Source organism: Orcinus orca, chromosome 11 (assembly GCF_937001465.1).
Source record: "Orcinus orca chromosome 11, mOrcOrc1.1, whole genome shotgun sequence".
NCBI classification, from domain to species: domain Eukaryota; kingdom Metazoa; phylum Chordata; class Mammalia; order Artiodactyla; family Delphinidae; genus Orcinus; species Orcinus orca.
This window is the reverse complement of record NC_064569.1, coordinates 690,720-709,711: the sequence shown is the minus strand read 5'-3', so window position 1 is coordinate 709,711 and position 18,992 is coordinate 690,720. Positions and strand designations below refer to the sequence as shown.

General features: G+C 54.7%; 1 protein-coding gene across 1 annotated transcript; it reads left to right on the top strand.

Annotated features, from left to right (window-relative positions):
- Nucleotides 1-752: 752 nt before the first annotated feature.
- TUBA8 (tubulin alpha 8) lies at nucleotides 753-17,406 on the top strand. Its single transcript, XM_004286262.4, has 5 exons — nucleotides 753-1,211; nucleotides 10,211-10,433; nucleotides 11,857-12,005; nucleotides 13,568-14,248; nucleotides 17,095-17,406. Exons 1-5 carry the CDS (start codon nucleotides 1,209-1,211, stop codon nucleotides 17,386-17,388), a joined length of 1,350 nt encoding a protein of 449 aa, XP_004286310.1. The 5' UTR covers nucleotides 753-1,208; the 3' UTR covers nucleotides 17,389-17,406.
- The last annotated feature ends 1,586 nt before the right edge of the window (nucleotides 17,407-18,992 follow it).

Genomic DNA, 18,992 nt, shown 5'->3' with positions numbered 1-18,992 from the left:
TGTCGGGAAGGGAAGGGAAAGTGAATCTGTGTTTGTGCTTGGACACTTGGCGAGTCTCCACGTCCGGCCAGAGCAGCTCTACGTGGTAATACCTTGCAGAAAAGCCATGGATTTGCCTGGAGTGACATGGGGTTGGAGGTCGGGGCCTGAGGAGAGTGGGAGAGGAGACAGAAGTGCCTTAACTCTCTTTAGCACTGAATGGACTCTGGTGGGGAAGTTTGCACTGAGACCAAGGATCAATGACGGTCCTGCCCACCACTAAACTGGGGAGGGGAGGGGAGAGTGAGGGAAGATCAGTAAGGTGGACAAAATCTGAAGTGTGAAGAGAGGGCCAGACCCGTTGTCCCCACCCCCTGCAACCAGGGGAAGCGGGGCAAGCCCCTGGCCCTTCAACATCACTTGTGGTCACCAAGAGAAAGGCTTATTACTGAGCAAAGAGGCAGCCAGAATCCTGGTATCGTTGTGCAAGTTCTGGGCTTAAAAGTAGGAAGAGGGAGTGATGAGAAATGGATCAAGAAAGAAACTTGAAAATAATGGTGGAGGGAGGAGTAGAAGCGGGAACAGAGGACGCACTGAGCACCTGCTATATTCTCACTAATTCTTATCTCAGTTAATCCCCCAGTAGGCAGGCCGGCCTCGATGGAGGCACAGCGGGCTTCAGAGCAGAGGCTCCACCCCTCACTCAGCACAGGCTGACGAGCGGCAGCAGGGCTGAGCTCGGAGCCTGTCCCTCCCACCCGGTACCCTGCCCCACCACTCCTGCACTCCCCCGGGTTGGGGGTGACTTCGCGAGCTGAGCCCCAAGCAGGTGCCTTTCCTGCCTGGGCCGGGCCTTCCTGGCGCAGCTAGTGTTTGGCCGCAGGAAGAGGATGAAAGTTTGGGGACCGTGAACGTTTATTCTAACAGCACTTTACATTTCTTCCTAAGCGGCTGGAATTACAAAGGCTGATCCTACAGACCATAGCGTGGGAGCCTGGAGCCCAGCCGCGCAACGCGCGCGTGCGGCGCCCGGGCAGAGACCCGAGCCGCGGGTAGGCGGGGAGGAGCGATTGTGACCTGCCCGGTCCCTCCCTCGCCAGCACTGTGATGCTGCAGGGCAGCTGCTGGCCCCCTCCCGCCTGGTGTCACAACAGCGGAGGCGGCTGTATCTGGAGCAGTTGGAGTGGGCAGGCCCAGCCGGGAGCTAGCGGGCTACGGGAGCGGCCGCGATGGTGAGCCTGCCGGGCCGGGGCGCGGTGCGCTGGGGGTTGGGGGCACGCGGCGCCCAGCGCAGGGCCGCATCCACGCGGGGGCTTGCAGCCATCGCTTTGGATCTAAGGAGTTCGAAGTCTCTGGGGGTGTCAGTTCAGGGTCGAGGGATTCGTACCCTCGGGCGGAGGACAAGCCGGTGCCAGTGCCCCTTCTCGTAGAGAGAAAGTGGGGACGGGGGCGAGTTGCCCCTTAAAGGGACCCAAGGGAGATGTGCACACTCAGGTGAGGGGAAGGGGGACATGGGGGCCCTCGCAGAAGAGGTGAGGCTCTGAGGCATCACCTTGGGGCAACTCAGGAATCCGAGTGGGGGAGGGGCAGGCAGTCCAGGGATTCCTAGAGGCTGGGGGCGTGGGCGGTCAGGTCCCTACACCCAGCCAAATGTGACAGAGCCCCGAACGTGTCAGGGGACTTAGGGCGTCACAGCCCCACGCCTGGGGGCTTCGTTCTCCTTTCCCAACCCCGGCCATCTGGCTTGGGCTTCCCAGGCCCCCGACACCCGCTCCAACTCCCCAGTTTTTCCAGTGGTCCAAGCCAGAGGACTCTGGCCCACAGGGCTCTCCTTCCGGAAGGCGGGGGGTGGGGTGGGGCTTCAGACCTGTGGTTTCCTACCCTGGCCTCTGGTCTGCCCGTCTCCTTCGAGGACTTACTTGCTGGAGAGGACCTCCCCCACCTCCTCCCTTCACCCCCTGCCCCCTGGGCTGGGTAAATTTGCCTCCAATACATTTGCCCGGACGCCTGGAAAACCAGAAATCTCCTCGTCCAGAGCCCGGCTGTCTGGGCCACTGGGAGTGGGGTGGAAAGGTTGGGTGGGGAAGGGGGCAGAGTGAACAGTCTCACAGGCCAAGGTCAGGCTTTCCGCACTCTTGCCCGGGTGTCAGTGACCAGCAGGACAGGTGAGGACTGCCCTCCTCCCGGCCTCTGCTCGTTCTGGAGAGTGCCCAGGGCCCCTGGCTCTGGCCCCAGCTCTGCTGAGTCTAGTCCAGGTCTGTCCCGCACCCTCCCTCCCCAGAGCAGCCTCCTCGTGGCCAGAGGAATCCACTCCTGCCTGAGGCCCCTGGTGCCGGGTCACGGAAGGAGCTGAGCTGGGAGTTCAGAGTTTTGGCTCCTGTCTCTGCAGCTAGCTGTGTGACTTCAAGAAAGTCACTTAACCTCTCTGAAGTGGTTTTTCTCATCTACAAAATGAAGAGGGCTTATGGTTCAAATTTTCAAGGCTCCACCTAGTTTTACTATTTTAACCTTTTTATTACAGAGAATTCCAAACATATACAAAAGAAGAGTGTTATAATGAACCCCTGTATATGCCTTATCCAATTTCAACAGTTATCTACTTATGATGAGTCTTGCTTCATTTACTCCCCTTCCCCTCTCTCCCTGTTATTTTGAAGCAAATCCTAGGCAGCATACTCAAGATTTGATATTTAATATTTATAATATCTAGCACGTAGCTAGTGCTTTATAATTTTCAAAGTGCTGTCTCTTGCACGTTTTAATTCTGACCTGAGAGCCATAGTGAGTCTTAGAGGGGATCCCATGATTCTAATCCAGCTCTCTGAGCAAACTTCAACGTGCATTCAATAGGCCAGTTTCTGAAAATACCTAATAAACCAAAAAATGTAAAGTAAAACCTTATTTTAAATGTGCTAAAGAATTTGAAAGATGTTTAACTGAAAACCTATGGCTGAATATTTTGGAAAGAGAATATCTTTATTTTGAAACACTGGATTTTGTATAGCAGGTTCTATTTGGAATATTAATGTACATGGGCAGCACTGTCTTGATGGGGAAACTTTTTTTTTTTTTGCGGTACGCGGGCCTCTCACCGTTGCGGCGTCTCCCGTTGCAGAACACAGGCTCCCGACGCGCAGGCCCAGCAGCCACGGCCCACAGGCTCAGCCGCTCCGCGGCATGCGGGATCCTCCCAGACCGGGACACGAACCCATGTCCCCTGCATCGGCAGGCGGACTCCCAACCACTGCGCCACCAGGGAAGCCTGGGAAAACATTTTTATTGACCATTTCACACTCACAGAATCTAAATTTATTTATTTATTTATTTATATTTATTTTTGGCTGCATTAGGTCTTCGTTGCTGTGCACAGGCTTTCTCTAGTTGTGGCGAGCAGGGGCTACTCTTCGTTGCGGTACACGGGCTTCTAATTGCAGTGGCTTCTCTTGTTGTGGAGCACGGGCTCTAGGTGTTCAGGCTTCAGTAATTGCAGCACGTGGGCTCAGTAGTTGTGGCATGCAGGCCCTAGAGCGGGTAGGCGTCAGTAGTTGCGGCACGTGGGCTCAGTAGTTGCGGCACATGGGCTCAGTAGTTGTGGCACACAGGCTTAGTTGCTCTGTGGCATGTGGGATCTTCCTGCACCAGGACTCAAACCCGTGTCCCCTGCATTGGCAGGCGGATTCTTAACCACTGCACCACCAAGGAAGTCCCCAGAACCTCTTTTTCAAAACCCCTTGACTCATTCCTGAAAGGCTAGGCTGACACATCTGCACACCTGGACCCAGAGTCCCACCCGTGCCGAAAGGACTCTCCTTCCTCCAGTGGCTGGGCTTCCCTCCTGAGGGTTGGGGAAGGCTGCCTGTGTTGAGGACGGATGCAGCATTTCTGTAGTTTCTAGGTGAGGATTTTAGAACTAACCCTGTAACTGAGCATTCCCATGTGCTCCCAGGGTCCCTCCGGTAAGCAGGTCTCCTGGGAACTGAGACTGTGACAACTTTTTTGGTGTCGGTGATTCCAGGCCTCAGAGAACGTGTCTGTGGTTCACGGGGGGAGTTGAGAGCACAGCCTCCTCACTGCTCTCCTCCTGGGGGGGCGGGCCCGTGAGTTCAGGTGGGAACTGGCATCAGATGGCAACAAAGAGCCTGTCTTCCTGCAGAAATGGGCAGCTAGAAGGCAGAGTGTCCTGGGGGTGAGGTGGATGCTGCTTCCGAGTCCACAGGCCTCTGCAGACGCCCTGAGCGGGCGGCGTGGCTGAGCCCCACAGGGCCCGGGCTTAGCTTCCGACTCCAAGCACCCCAGGGGCTGCGGTCACTAAGTGCGGGTCCCCAGAGGTCCCTGGGCACATGCTCTGGGTGGCAGCAGAGGCCCCACCCCCAGGCACTGTGTCCACAGGGAGCGTCTGGGCTACAGTTGGGCCCACGCAGAGCCTGGGAGTGAGGCTGCGGCTCAGTGACCTCAGTGACCTTGAGAGGAAGAGAGAAAGTTACAGTAATTTTTGAGGAGGAAAGAGCTAGTGAGTACAGGGCTAGTGATGGGGTGGGTGGGAGGATGTGGCTCTTGGGGGCAGAGTAGACCCACTGCTCCCTCCCTTTGGCCACCAAGGGACTGACAGGACTGTCTGTGGCCTTTGTGGCTGACGTCCCCCGTCGGCATCGTCCTGTTAGAATTTCTCCCAGATGAAGAGACCAGGAGGAGAGTGGGTACCGTGTGCGGCGGATTAACACTCGCTCGCTTTCTCCGGCACCTGACCCCAGTGTCGGCTGAAGCTCAAGGGCCTTTGGCCTCAAAGGGTCTAGAGAGTCTAGGAGTCTACGACCAGCCCTGGCCACTCCTGAGGGCCGTCTCTGCCACCCCTGTTGCTGCCCTGCTGCAGCGCCTGCAGCCTGATGTTAACTTAGGTCGACTCTGTTCCTGCTGTTTCTGGCTTGCTATCTATTCTTTGAGTCCAAATATGCTCTAATTGAAGAATTTTGAGCAGAGGTAGTGCAATCTTTCGTGAACCACATTGTTCTTACTTTAATTATCCCTCTGGAACACTGGTTCTACTTTTTACCTGTCATCTCCGACCTAGATCCTGAAGTGTAGGTGATTTATTATCCTAGCCTGACAGCTAGAAGTAATTGGGTCTAAAAATATGCTTCCTGAAGGCAACTGTGTGGCCCTTGACCCACAGGTGGTCTGGGTATGTGGCCTGGTCTCAGGTTTTCACTGGCCTACACTGTCAGGTCCCTTCCAAGATAATATGCCAATTTCACTGTTTTGTGATAGTTCGAAACTATTTTTAAAGCTACAAAGCCTCCTTCTGCAGAGGATTGCAGTGAGCTTATCAGAGTCCTCTGAGAGCAAATGAAAAGGAAACGAATTACTATTTAAACAGAAGTAATATAAGGTTGACCTAAGGAAAGATTTCTTGCAGTGGAGTTATAAGAGGACTGCCAGGTTCTGGAGTGTCTTTTTTCTGCTGTCCTGCAGAACTGGGCGCCCTCCCCGGGGAGGATGCTCGTGGGCAGCTCTGATGCTGCTTCTGCCCAGCCTTCACAAGCCTACACTTCGGACAAACCAAGCAGTTTGTGGGAGCTGCCCTAATTCTCCCGCCTCTCGTTCACACTGCTCCAGAGTCCAGCTGAAACACCTGCTGGCACACTTACATTCTCCAAGATGTCTGCAATTATTCCTGCTCGGGGAAACCAAGCTGCAAGCTGTCTTTTCTCCTTTGAGCTCCTGTTGCCTCTCAGGCCCTGGCCACTCCCCTTGTTAGATGGATTCCAAGCCTCAGCAGGGTTTTCTTTCCAATCACCCCTGCTGCAGTCAAGCCCTGTACTCGATGCTGGGTATCCGGCCAGAAAGTGGGGGCTCCTTGCTCTCCACCGGGTAAGTCAGAAAAGCAAAGAGCGGCTAGGAGCCGTGCAGTAGAGCAGTGATGGGGAGGCGGGGGCTGAGGGAGGGCGCGTGGGGCCCCGGCTGGTGCGGGGCCTTCCAGACCTTCTGCAGGAGGGGACGACTAATGAGCGACTTGAAGGGCGAGTGGGAGTTGGCCCAGTCCCTCCTGATGCCGTCTTGCAGACAACGACAGTAGCTCTGTGCTGTGGGAACCAACAGAGCAGGTCACTTTCGTAGCCACCCAGCACTAGGTCTGGGGAGGGGTGTCATGCTTTCCTCGAGGAAGTGCGCTCCTGTGTTAGGTCTCTCCAGCTCCCTCACCTTCACCCCCTGGACTGCTGGGCCGGAGGCTCCAGCACCACTGGTGGGACCCCCTTCATCTCACAGGGGCCCAGGAGCAGAAAGCTGGCCTGAGCCCTACAAGCCCAGGGTCAAAATAGAACTGAGGGAGGAGCAGTGTGAGAGAGAAAGCAGGAACTCTGCCCAGCCAGAGAGGGAATCTGAAACATGAGTTTGGAGCAAACGCATGATGTAAAGGCCCTCTGCTGAGTCAGCTCACCCCCGGGCCCCGGCCTCGGCACTCACCACCCGGAGAAACAGTCCTGGTCTTGCAGGGAGGGTGGCCCACTTTCAGAGGCTCCCACCGCGGGCCCTTCCGTTTCTCTCTGCGATGGAGTTTTTTTGGTTTCGAGGTTTGCCGTCCAAGCTTGCCTTGCTCTCTGCTATCAGGCTTGTGCTGCCGTAGGTGTGGCCCACCAGAGCCCAGGGGGTTAAGAGTGCAAACGAGGCAGGGGGGTGGGTGGTGTCAAGGAGAGGACTCGGGCGGAGGTCAGAAGACCTGGATTTGGGGCCAGGCTCTTGCCCTGTGAAATTTCCAATCTGCCCCTTCACCTTTCTGAGCCTCAGCTTTTTCACCTGTAAAATAATGGGGTGGGAATCATATTCGGTGATCCGTGAGGCCAGCCCAGCTCTAGAATCCTGAAGGCTCTGAGCTCACATAACGTCCCTGGTCATGGCAGATGGGTGACCTGTCTTGGGCATGAGGGCCGGCCCCCAGGCCGTCCGCACTGGGGGTGCTTTGCGTGTTCCTGTATAGAGCCTCCAGGCAGGAAGGGGGTGGGTGGCAACGAGGCACAGTGGCCAGAGGAGCCGTGGGGTCCTTGTCCTCTCAGAGCATGTGCAAATGGTGCACAGACCTTAGCACCATTAGTTAAATGAGGGGCTCACCTAACTTTTCATTTCACTGGTGATTTCCTCATGTGACTTTATGTAATTAATTAATTTATTTAGGCCGTGCTGCGTGGCTTGTGGGATCTTAGTTCCCCGACCAGGGATTGAACCCTGGCCCCGACAGTGAGAGCACCCAGGTCCTAACCACTGGACCGCCAGGGAAGTTCCCCCCTCCATAACTTTAAAGTTCTCTTTTGCCCTGACAAACTGGGCTCTTGGTCATTGCTAGTTGAATCAATGACAGAGTGAAAAGGGACAGGAAGAGCCTGGCCCTTCGCAGTGGGTCGTTAGGGTGAGGGGAGCCGTCACTTGGCTCATACTCTGTTTCCTTTCTTTAATTTTTGTCATTTTAGTATGAAAACCGTCAAACCTTCAGAGAAGTACGGTAGTGTATCGCCACCCATATATCCATCATCTAGATTTAATAATTACTATTTCTCTGCCATGTTTACTTTACCTGATGTGTTTGTGTTCGGTAGTTGTGGCACACGGGCTTAGTTGCTCCGCGGCATGTGGGATCTTCCTGGACCAGGGCTCGAACCTGTGTTCCCTGCCTTGGCAGGTGGATTCTTAACCACTGTGCCACCAGGCAAGTCCCCCCCACACCATATTTTGATTTGTTCAAACCAGAATTCAGTTAACATTCACATACTCCATGTGGATGTTATGTGTCTTAAGTTCCTCTTGATGTGGGTCAGTCCCTCCTTCACCTTTGTTTCTCATGAGTTAAAAAGATTGGGTCAATTTCCCTGTAAAATGTCTCACCTTCTGGATTCATGTCGTTTTCTCGCCATGTCCCTTATCCCTTGGACCCCTGTGTTTTCTATAAAGTGGGAGCTACATATAAAGGGTGTAATACGTTAAGGCTGAGTATTTTTTATTTTTTTTGCGGTACACGGGCCTCTCACTGTTGTGGCTTCTCCCGTTGCGGAGCACAGGCTCCGGACTTGCAGGCTCAGCGGCCATGCCTCATGGGCCCAGCCGCTCCGCGGCATGCAGGATCTTCCCGGACCGGGGCACGAACCCGTGTCCCCTGCATCGGCAGGTGGACTCTCAACCACTGAGCCACCAGGGAAGCCCCTGAGTCTATCGTATACGTCCCGTTACTCTTGTGAATTAGTGTAACAGGGAAAACTGCTCCTCCTAAGGAGTGTGTGTGTGTGTGTGTGTGTGTGTGTGTGTGTGACTGATTTCATCTGTGGAGACTGGCATATTGACTAGCATGAGGTTAAAGGGGGGTGAAAACCTCCGTATCACCGTGTTGGTGGTTTTCAGGACCCTGAGATCCTTTACTCTTCCTCCTCTGACCTTTGATCTTCCTGAAATACCCCTGTTTCCTTCCAGAAAGGCCCAGGGGATGCCTGGAGGATGGTTGGGGGGTGGGGTCACAGGACAACATGTGGGACCTGCTCCTTTCAGGTCTCTCCGGGTCCCCTCAGTTCACATCCCCCCGAGGAAACCACAGCTGCATGTGAAGGTGTGGTCTGGTCAGTAGCTGCTGGTTATGGGGGGTTCCTGGGGGAAGGACCCTGCTGCCTTAGGCCTGAATTGAGTCCGAAGATAAAGTCCTTTCATTGTGAGAGGAACGTAGCCTGAGGTCTCCGGCTTTCCACCTGTGCCTCTTCCAGGTGGAGAGTGAAGCTCCAGTAATGAAAATGCATAATGATAAGAGCAATCACAACAAAAGTGATCGAGGTAACTTATGCTTTTCAGATGAAGGGGGTTTACGTAACTCAGCCCAGGTCACACAGCGCAGCATGTAACTTGAGAGGCAAGATTTGTGCCCTGGGGTGTGGGTGGCTGTGAGCAAAGCCCTTTCCTGGCCACCAGCCTCACAGAAGCACAGAGGCCAGGGCACAGAGACAGGTGTGGAGCAGTGCCACGTTGTATAAGTGTTAGGGCACCGGCTCCTGACACCGCTGGCTTCCCTGCACCCACACCCAGGGAGCCCCAGGGTCCCAGGAGTCCCATACCCCATGCCCAGCCACGGTCTCTGGAGGCTCTGCTCCTGGCTTGGGTTCCCTGGAGCTGGAAAATGCCAGGTCGGGTCACAGTTAAGAATAGAAGGCCACAGAGCAGGCACGTGCTTCCCTGCCCAGCTCCATCTGGAGCACACAGTCTCCTTGCAGGGCCCCTGCTTCCCCGGTGGGTGTTGGGGGTGACGAGTATACCGTCCCAGCAAAACCATAACACACACTCACATCCACACACACACACTTACACATATATACACACATACACACCACACGAATGTACACAACACAAACACACACGCACACCCCTCCCCATCCTAAGCTGTTAGTACCAGGACCAATCAGGTAACTGCAGCTTCACGCCAGAGTAACATGGAGAAAAGGACACTCTAAAGGTCAGCTTTACTTAGCACTTGGCCTGACGTGGGCGAAGGAGCAGGTTATGGTGGCCACAGAGGAACTTTCCAGTCCCTCAGAGTTCAGGAGGCGCCTACTTTGTCCCCTCCCAGCCCTCCCTTGCTGATGTACTGATCCTTTCTCATTCCTACAGTTGAAGCCAGAACACTAATGACACCCATGATACAGACTCCAAAGTACATTCCACCGTGTGCTTCCCTGTTCTGTGATGCGGAGACGGGGAGCGCGCGCGCGCGCGCGCGCGCGCGTGTGTGTGTGTGTGTGTGTGTGTGTGTGTGTGTGTGTGGCGGCGGCTGGGAGGCTCAGGCTGCAGCAGGAATGGGAGACCTGCGCCGGGCATGGCAGTGGATTTGGGAGTGGTTTCTGCTGTCCTCACTGGTTCTTCCTTTGACCGGCTCCATCCGTGCAGGAGTCTCGTGGTTTGGAATTAGCCCAGTTTCCTCCACGCAGCTGCCCTCTTTTTCCTTTTCTTGACACAAAGGATTAACCCTGGAAAGCAATCTTTACAGCAAACCACAAAGCTGCGGTGCTTCTTTGGAACCGAGTCTTGATCCGGATGCTGTGGTGCCCAGACCCCACGTGGCTGGGGCATGGCATGGCGGGAGGCATGGGTGTCCTGCCCGTCGAGTTCCAGGGATGGACAGGTCCTCAGAGGTGGGGGCCTGGGGGCCTGGGGGCCTGGGGCAGAGGCGTGACCGGGCTGGGGCTCTGACTGGGCTGCTCTCTCCCCGCAGCGGGAATGCATATCCGTCCACGTGGGCCAAGCAGGGGTCCAGATCGGCAATGCCTGCTGGGAGCTCTTCTGCCTGGAGCACGGCATCCAGGCCGATGGCACTTTTGGCACGCAGGCCAGCAAGGTCCAGGACGACGACTCCTTCACCACCTTCTTCAGCGAGACCGGCAACGGGAAGCACGTGCCCCGGGCCGTCATGGTCGATCTGGAGCCCACCGTGGTGGGTGAGTGTGGGCCAGGGTCCCCGCACAGGGACAGCACCGGACTGCAGAGGCTGTGGTGTCTGGGGAAGCAGATCTGCACGTGGAAGGGGTGGCTCATCCGGAGCCCCCCACCACATGACTCTTGGCTCCTAGAGTTCTCCGCAGTCTCGGGATCTCAAGTGGGGATCACAGATCACTGCTCCCCATTAAACCTCCAACCTAGTGCTCTCCACTGAAATCTGCTGAGACAGACCGACATTGCCGGCATTGTTTATTAAACACTAAGGGTCAAAATACAAATAATTTCAGAAATTATAAGGTGCCCTCCAACAGTCAGTTTCCCAAAGTGTATGTTTCCGCTCCTACGGTAATTGCAGTCTGTCCCGGCGGCCTGGGATAACCTTGCAGCGTCTCGCACATGAGACGAAATAGCAGCAGGCGCTTCCTCTTACAGCCAGAGGCTGCCGTAGGTTAGAATGAACCTCTTCTGGATCTTAGGGAGCAGGAATTCTGACTTGTGTTGGGGCAGGATTCTTGCTCTCCCAGCTCCCCCGGCCCCAGTACCCCCTGGATCAGTCCTCGCTCTTCATCAGGATTTTCTCATCTTCAAAGTCTGCTCACCAGCGAAGGTGGACAAGTCCCCCAGGGATGTCTGGGCACTGCCTGCGGTGCCTGAACACTGTTTCTAGGGCCACAGACCCCAGGCCCTCTATCCCATGGACGCTTGTACAAATACAGAAAGGGCCGATGAGCTTCCCAGGCCACTGCATAGATGGGTGCTTTCCCTGGGGGAGCAGAGGGACCCTGTAGAAGAGAGGGGCTGTAGGTGGGGCCTGAGGCACCTTGGCCTGCCGTGTGTCCACCTTGCGTGGACCTTGGAGGTGAGCAGAGCCCCCGGCCCCGCGGCCTCTCTTGGGCTCCAGCTCTTCTGGAGCCTGGAACATAGCTTTGCTTCAAAGTTGTTCTGAAATATCTCTAATGCCTGACATGTATTGTTGCCACCAGAGATGGAGGTTAGGGCTGGGACAATTCCGGGGGAGCCTAGGAGCCAGGCATATTCTGAATCTTTCTCTGTGTCCCTGGAACATTTGGATGCAAGTGAAATCGGGTTAAATTCTGGGGTAAATTTTGCAGCATGAATGAAAAACAAGAGGGAAGCCTTGTGGGTCCAGGGGGAAGAGGCAGTCAACTTTGGTGTTTGGCCAGCTTTGTAAACCCAAGGCTTTTTAAGGTCCAGCCAGTAGAGCAGCTGGCTTCTCATTGCTGCTTGAGTCCCGGGCTTCTGGCTCTGTTAGTGCCTGTGTTACCCTGGAATTCTCTTAGCCTCGCAGGTATATTATAGGGTTGTCTGGTTCCACCTCAATGGAGTTCAGTAGGTAGGGGTGCCATGTGTATTCTCGTCTGGGAACCAGGTAGTAACACTGACTGTCCCCTCTCTTGGTAGATGAGGTTCGGGCAGGAACCTACCGCCAGCTCTTCCATCCAGAGCAGCTGATCACAGGAAAAGAGGACGCAGCTAACAACTACGCGCGGGGCCACTACACGGTGGGAAAGGAGAGCATCGACCTGGTGCTGGACCGCATTCGCAAACTGGTATGTGTTTACAAGGGCAGGGAGCTGCTGAGCTGGACGTACTAGGATTCACCTCTCTGAACAGGCTGGGTGGAGGCACGTGACCCCTGGCTACAGGATAAACGCCTAAGATCTGGGAATTTCTGCTTATGTCCGTAAGAGGCATTCACAGGGCTGACGCCCCTTCCTCTGGCTGGACGTTGTGGGCTGCCCTCCAGGTGATGCCCCGGTAGCACTTACAGATGCTCTACGGTGGTGTCTGGGGAAATTCCAGGTGTGAGAAAGGCGAAGCTCTTTGCTTCCTGGCAGCACAGTTTAACAAAGCATTTAACTTGGAAGAGAAGAGGAAGATTGTTGATCTATTTCAGCACTTACAAACAGCATTACCAATGTCAAATACGTTCCGTTTAATCCCCTAAATAATGATACAAAGGAGGTCTTGTCCTTGAACTTTACAGATGGGGAGATTGAGGGCCAGGATGGTTCAATAACTTGGTCTGGGTCCCGCAGCTAGAAAGTGGCCAAGTCAGCATCTGAACCGGGTTGGTTTGACTAGAAAGCTCAGGGTGGGTCCCTTGTCTACTTGATCCCCCTTTCCTAATCTGTACAGAGGAAAAGGTTGGGCTTGATCAGGGGTCCTTGGGAGCTAAGGATGCCGAATTTTCTGTTTAGAGGAGGGCTAGTAGGGTTCATCAGTCTCAGAGCCATCTGTGATCCCTAAAGCTCAGAGCCACAGGACTGAGCACAGTCATAGATCACGGCCAATGGGGAAGTTCTGTGACCTGTGAATTCTCTTAGTTCCGGTGAGAGCTAACTGTCAGGTCCTTGCTTAATTATCACAACAACCTCATGAGATGAATTTTTTTTTTTGCGGTATGCGGGCCTCCCACCGCTGCGGCCTCTCCCGTTGTGGAGCACAGGCTCCGGACGCGCAGGCCCAGCGGCCATGGCTCACGGGCCCAGCCGCCCCGCGGCATGTGGGATCTTCCCGGACCGGGGCACGAACCCACGTCCCCTGCATCGGCAGGCGGACTCTCAACAAATGCGCCACCAGGGAAGCCCGAGATGAATATTTTTTATTGTTCTCACTTTAACCAAGAAGAAACATGAGTCTGGAGGGTTCAGTTCAGTAACTTGCTCGAATTTTTACAACTCGGAAGTGGCAAAGTTGATGTTAAATCTCAGGTTCTCTGACCCATTTATCTTCCTGAGCCACCTTCCAAGGTTGGGCTGGGATGTGTAGGTCTGCAGTTCCCGCAAGATCAAATGACTAGGGCTGGGGAAGTGGGCAAGGAGCTGGGGCCCTCACGGGGCAAAGTCATTAACCGCTGTGGTTCTGGAAGCTCATTCCTGGTCCAACCAGGCCACTGGGCTGGAAGCTTCACGGACCCGGAGGTGTGTGCAGGTTTGCTGCCCGTATTTTAGCGGTTCCTCCCAAGACCGCCGAGGCTCCTTTGTGTTTCCTTGCTCCTTCAAGGCTGTTTTGATTTCACCCACTTGACAATGTTGAGGGATAGAGTGGGGCAGACAGAGAGGCCCGTGAGGGAGTCCTCAGAGCCTTGTCTCGTGTCCTCCGCTCCCAGACAGATGCCTGCTCAGGCCTGCAGGGCTTCCTCATCTTCCACAGCTTCGGGGGCGGCACCGGCTCCGGCTTCACTTCTCTGCTGATGGAACGCCTCTCCCTGGATTACGGCAAGAAGTCTAAGCTGGAGTTTGCCATCTACCCGGCCCCCCAGGTGTCCACGGCCGTGGTGGAGCCCTACAACTCCATCCTGACCACGCACACAACCCTGGAGCACTCGGACTGCGCCTTCATGGTCGACAACGAGGCCATCTACGACATCTGCCGCCGCAACCTAGACATCGAGCGCCCGACGTACACCAACCTCAACCGCCTCATCAGCCAGATCGTGTCCTCCATCACGGCCTCCCTGCGCTTCGACGGCGCCCTCAACGTGGACCTCACCGAGTTCCAGACCAACCTGGTGCCCTACCCCCGCATCCACTTCCCCCTGGTCACCTATGCGCCCATCATCTCGGCCGAGAAGGCCTACCACGAGCAGCTGTCCGTGGCCGAGATCACCAGCTCCTGCTTTGAGCCCAACAGCCAGATGGTGAAGTGTGACCCCCGTCACGGCAAGTACATGGCCTGCTGCATGCTCTACCGGGGGGACGTGGTGCCCAAGGATGTGAACGTCGCCATTGCTGCCATCAAGACCAAGAGGACCATCCAGTTTGTCGACTGGTGTCCCACAGGCTTCAAGGTGAGAGCTGGTGGCTCGGTGGAGACAGACAGCTAGAGAAGCAGAGGGAGACACCAAGGATGGGGAGAAAGAGGTGGACACTCAGGGTCTTGGACTGATGCACATTCCGTGGGAGCTCTGGGATGAGATGGGAAGAGGGGCTTAAGCCAAATGTAACACTAATTTCATTCATTAATTCGTTCATTCACCTATTTTAGGTCAGGAGAGATTTTGAGAGGATTATTGGAAGAGGGGGAGGGCACTAGTGCAGTAGGGAGAAGGGCTCCACCTCTCCTGCCCTAAGATCTGCAGACATCTCAAAGGTCAGGCAGAAAGGACTTTTCTCTTACAGGGAGGAGTGAACGGGGCTAGAACGAACTTGTGTGCAAGTGGGATGAAGAGGATGACTGGGCGGAAGTGGCTCTGATCTGGCGGTAGATCAGAGAATGCAGTAGCCAGATTATTCAAGTTGCTGGAGAGGTGTGATTCCCTCCTCTAACACCTCAAAAGATGTGTTCTTCTCTCCCCAGTTTATTTTGAAAAATTATTCGCCCTGTAAGTTTTCATCGATTTCGAGAAAGGATAAGAAGTTTCATGGTTATCATATGGTTGTGATTCACATTATGAAGCCCTGACATTTCCACTAAGCAGGAGTGAGCTGGGAGCCTGTTGTAGGTCTGCGGTCTGGGGAACACCGGACTCTGAGGGTTGGTGTGGGTACACAATAGCCAGGGAAGACCCCCAGCTCCCAGGACCAGAAGATGTCGAGCACTGGAAGCCGCCCCCTGAGTCGCCCTGGCCGGGCAGGCAGCTGCCCCTGCACTCGTGCCTGCTTGACTGCTTCGTCCTGTGTCCCACGGTCTCATCCGAGTCCACCATCAAAGCGGCTGCCACCATTCATGTTAATTAGACCCCTGGCAGGCCTTTAATAATTTAGAGGTTTGCTGAGCACCAGAGGTGGTTGTGACAGTTGCTCGAGACAGAGATGAGCACGTCTCAGTTTTCCCTGCTGGGACTTAACGGAAACAAGACACCTCATGCTGGCTTCTCAGCTGAGAGGCTGATGGCAGAGAGCATCTCCCACCCTGCTCTGCTCCAGCCACGTACAGAATCCTTTCCCCTGGACTGTGCCTATTTTTATGTGGCAGTTCTGGTCACTCTTGCGAAAACATTCAGGATCCTACCCCAAGTTGTTGGGTTTTTTTTTCTTTCAAATGGAAACAAACAACAAAACAATCTAGTAGTAAAATGAATAGGCAAAAAAAAAAAAAAAAAAGAATGAGGTATGAGGGTGGTGGAGAAATTAACAAAAAGGACATGCCCCCGTATTCTTGCCCCTTTATTTTAAGCTGAAGCTCCAGGGTTATGACCAGAAAGATAAGGCAGTGCTAGAACCTTTAGCTGCTTCTCAGAAAGGCACATGCCGTGGGGGTGGATGGTGTTGAACTTCACCCTGTAGCATCCTCCCCAGGGTCAAGGGCTGCTACTGCTGAAAAGAGAGCAGAGTTGGCTGGTCTAGTGAAATGTCATGTGGCATTGCCTTCTCCCTTCTCACTTTGGTCCTTCGCCCCTGTCTCAGCATCACCTCCACCCCCAAGATGCCACTTTTGTTTAAGAGGAATGATAGATCATTGTGAATTCATTTAGTGGGTTACCCACCTTGGCTGTACAGCCTGCTGCCACTCCCACCTCTACCTCTCAGAGGACATGCATTTTAAAGCTGTGAATTTAAGAGATTGGCAGTTCAGACCTGGTGGCCTGGTGGAGAGGCATTTTGGGGCCAGCTCCATGGTTCTCAGTGTCCCATGAGTATTATCACAGTCGTCACCTGAGGCCCCTTCCAGGCTCCTAGAGTTCCTGGGGTCGGCTCCAGTTTGGGGTATGTGTGGGGAGAAGGGAGACTTCCGGGATATTAGCCCCCTCGTCAGGGTGGGCTGGATCAACTTGGAGGACCCTCCGTGCTGCCAGAACTTGGGGGATTGGCTCATCCAGCAAATTTTAATTGACTTTCTTTGATTTCCATGCTTTTCTTCCAAGAAACCCCACTCCCCAGAGACAGAGGGCCTGGTAAATGCTGACACCATCCGCAGAACCTTTTGCATCTCTTTATTTATTGCTTGAGGATATCTTTTTAAAAATTGATTAATTAATTAAGTTTTGGCTGCGTTGGGTCCTCCTTGTTGTGCATGAGCTTCCTCTAGTTGTGGCGAGCGGGGGCTACTGTTCGTTGCAGTGCGCCGGCTTCTCATTGCGGTGGCTTCTCTTGTTGCGGAGCACGGGCTCTAGGCGCGTGGGCTTCAGTAGTTGTGGCTCGTGGGCTCTAGAGGGCAGGCTCAGTAGTCGTGGCACACGGGCTTAGCTGCTCCGTGGCATGTGGGATCTTCTTGGACCAGGGCTCGAACCCGTGTCCCCTGCATTGGCAGGTGGATTCTTAACCACTGCGCCACCAGAGAAATCCTCTCCCTGATCTTTTAAACCGCCCTTCACCCTTGGCAGAGAAACTGCCCTAAACCCGTTGACAGCATAACTAAGAGGAACCCGAGATACCATTGGAAGGAGTGAACTTATAATAACCCCTGTCTGCTGGCACTGTACACGCGCCCTGCTTGACCCCCTTTTCCCTATCCTCGTTTGCCTGCTTGAGTCTCCCACTAGGGTTTCCACCAGCCCTTCCCCTCCCCTTGAGTCTCCCGGCCCAGTGCCGCTTGCTTTTGCTTTCTCTCCCACACGCACCTCTCTACCCACCCGCCGTCCCACCTCCTGATCCCCTCTTCACATCCAGGCCTGCTGCCCCACCCACCACGTGACCAAGGTGCCCCAGCTTGTGTTATCCGCTGATTGCCGCATCTTCACCCTCTCTTCCCCAGGTGGGCATCAACTACCAGCCCCCCACGGTCGTCCCCGGGGGAGACCTGGCCAAGGTGCAGCGGGCTGTCTGCATGCTGAGCAACACCACCGCCATCGCCGAGGCCTGGGCCCGCCTGGACCACAAGTTCGACCTCATGTACGCCAAGCGTGCCTTCGTGCACTGGTACGTCGGAGAGGGGATGGAAGAAGGAGAATTTTCCGAGGCCCGGGAGGACCTGGCTGCCCTGGAGAAGGATTATGAGGAAGTGGGGACTGATTCTTTTGAAGAAGAAAATGAAGGGGAGGAATTTTAAATACAAACGTTCCTCGTGGCTGTGTCTCTTTATTCCTGCTGCCCCTCCAAGCACGTTTAACTTTTCCTAGAGCAGCAGACCCCGGCCTGGGTCCCGACACCAGTACCTGTGGGTGACGGGGCCAGCATGGACGCTGAGCTCTGCCAGACCCTCCCGTGGGGGAGCGCAGCTCCGTGTCAGCAAAGGAAACGAGAGTCACTGTCTCTGGGTTAGGGTGCAGGCCAGTCACACCTGTGCAGAGACCTAAGCGGGATTTAAAATTCTCTGTTAGGCTGGGCTCACCCCAAACACAGCCTGCTGGCTGGGGAGCAGAAAGGTGAGATCTGGGCGCGGGTGAGATTCTGGAAAGGGAGTGTTCTCAGAGTTAGAGTTAGAAGCAAGAGCCCATCTCCTGCCCTTGTGAATACACAGATAAATGAGTGGGATCATTCCAGAGAGTGTTCAGTGCTGTGAAGCGAAAAAGCAGTGATGGGAGAAGTGGGTGGTGAGGTCAGAAGAGGCCTCGTGGAGACCCGGGTGCAGCTCGGAGCCACCGCGGAGGTTCTGGAGTCAGAGCACGCCGGGTGGGTGTGTGAAGAGCAGGGAGGAGGTGAAGGTACCCGGAGGATGGAGGTGAGGGGTGCGGCCAAGAGCCATGCGGAGTGCAGGGCACACTTAGGCTATCCTGCACAGGACGTGAGGAGCTTAGGTTTTCTCTGGGTGAAACACAGCACTTCTGTGTGGAATTTGGAAGGTTTTAAGCAGACACCTACTAAGCTTTATATACACATACACCTTATCTCTAACCCCAACCATCTCAAAATGGATGGTCTTCTCATTTTATGGCTGAAGAAGCTGAGGTGTAGGGCGTTTATGTGTTGAGACACAAAAGGGCGGGGGCCAAGAGGCTGTTCTCTCGGCTACCCCGCCCTCTTTCCACCACTGGTGTTTGTGTCCGGTTCCAGCTGCTGCCTCATAAAATGAAGGGTGGGGAGAAGCAAAGTCCATTTATTACAAAGGAGAGGACAAATTAATGCATCTCTTCCCTGAAGTTGGCAGCTCCGGTAGGACTTTTGGAAAAATCAAAAGGCCACTCTGATTAAACTACTGATAAGACACCCAGGGTCGGGCCGTAGCAGGTCCCTGTGCATTAAATGTACAGCTCGTCAGCTGTGGACTTTCCCTACATGTTTCTACTCTGTATTCCTTGGAGGCCCCGAGAAAAATAGAATAAAATGTTCCAAGGAAAGGAAGACCAGGCAGGAAGTGACGCTAACCACTCGCCGAGGACTGTTTTCGGAGAGACCACACTTTCTTGCTCTTCTGTGAAGGAGATGGTGGCGCTGAGGAGGAGTCCAGATCTCTGCCCATCAGGACCCCCTTGCCCGAGGTCACGCCTCACCAAGTCCCGCAGGGGCTGCAGGGACAGACCCAGCTGTGCGGAGAACTGGGGTCAGGAGCTGTGGCCCATCTCAGGAAGGGGCATTTCCCCTCTGACCGACGTGAGAGACCTACCCATGGGTTTCAGATAAGCCTCGAAGGACTTCCCGAGTGTGTAACTAGGACCTAATTAGGGAGAGAGTAACAGACCCCTGAGACCAGGGTTTAGGGGAAATCACCTACAG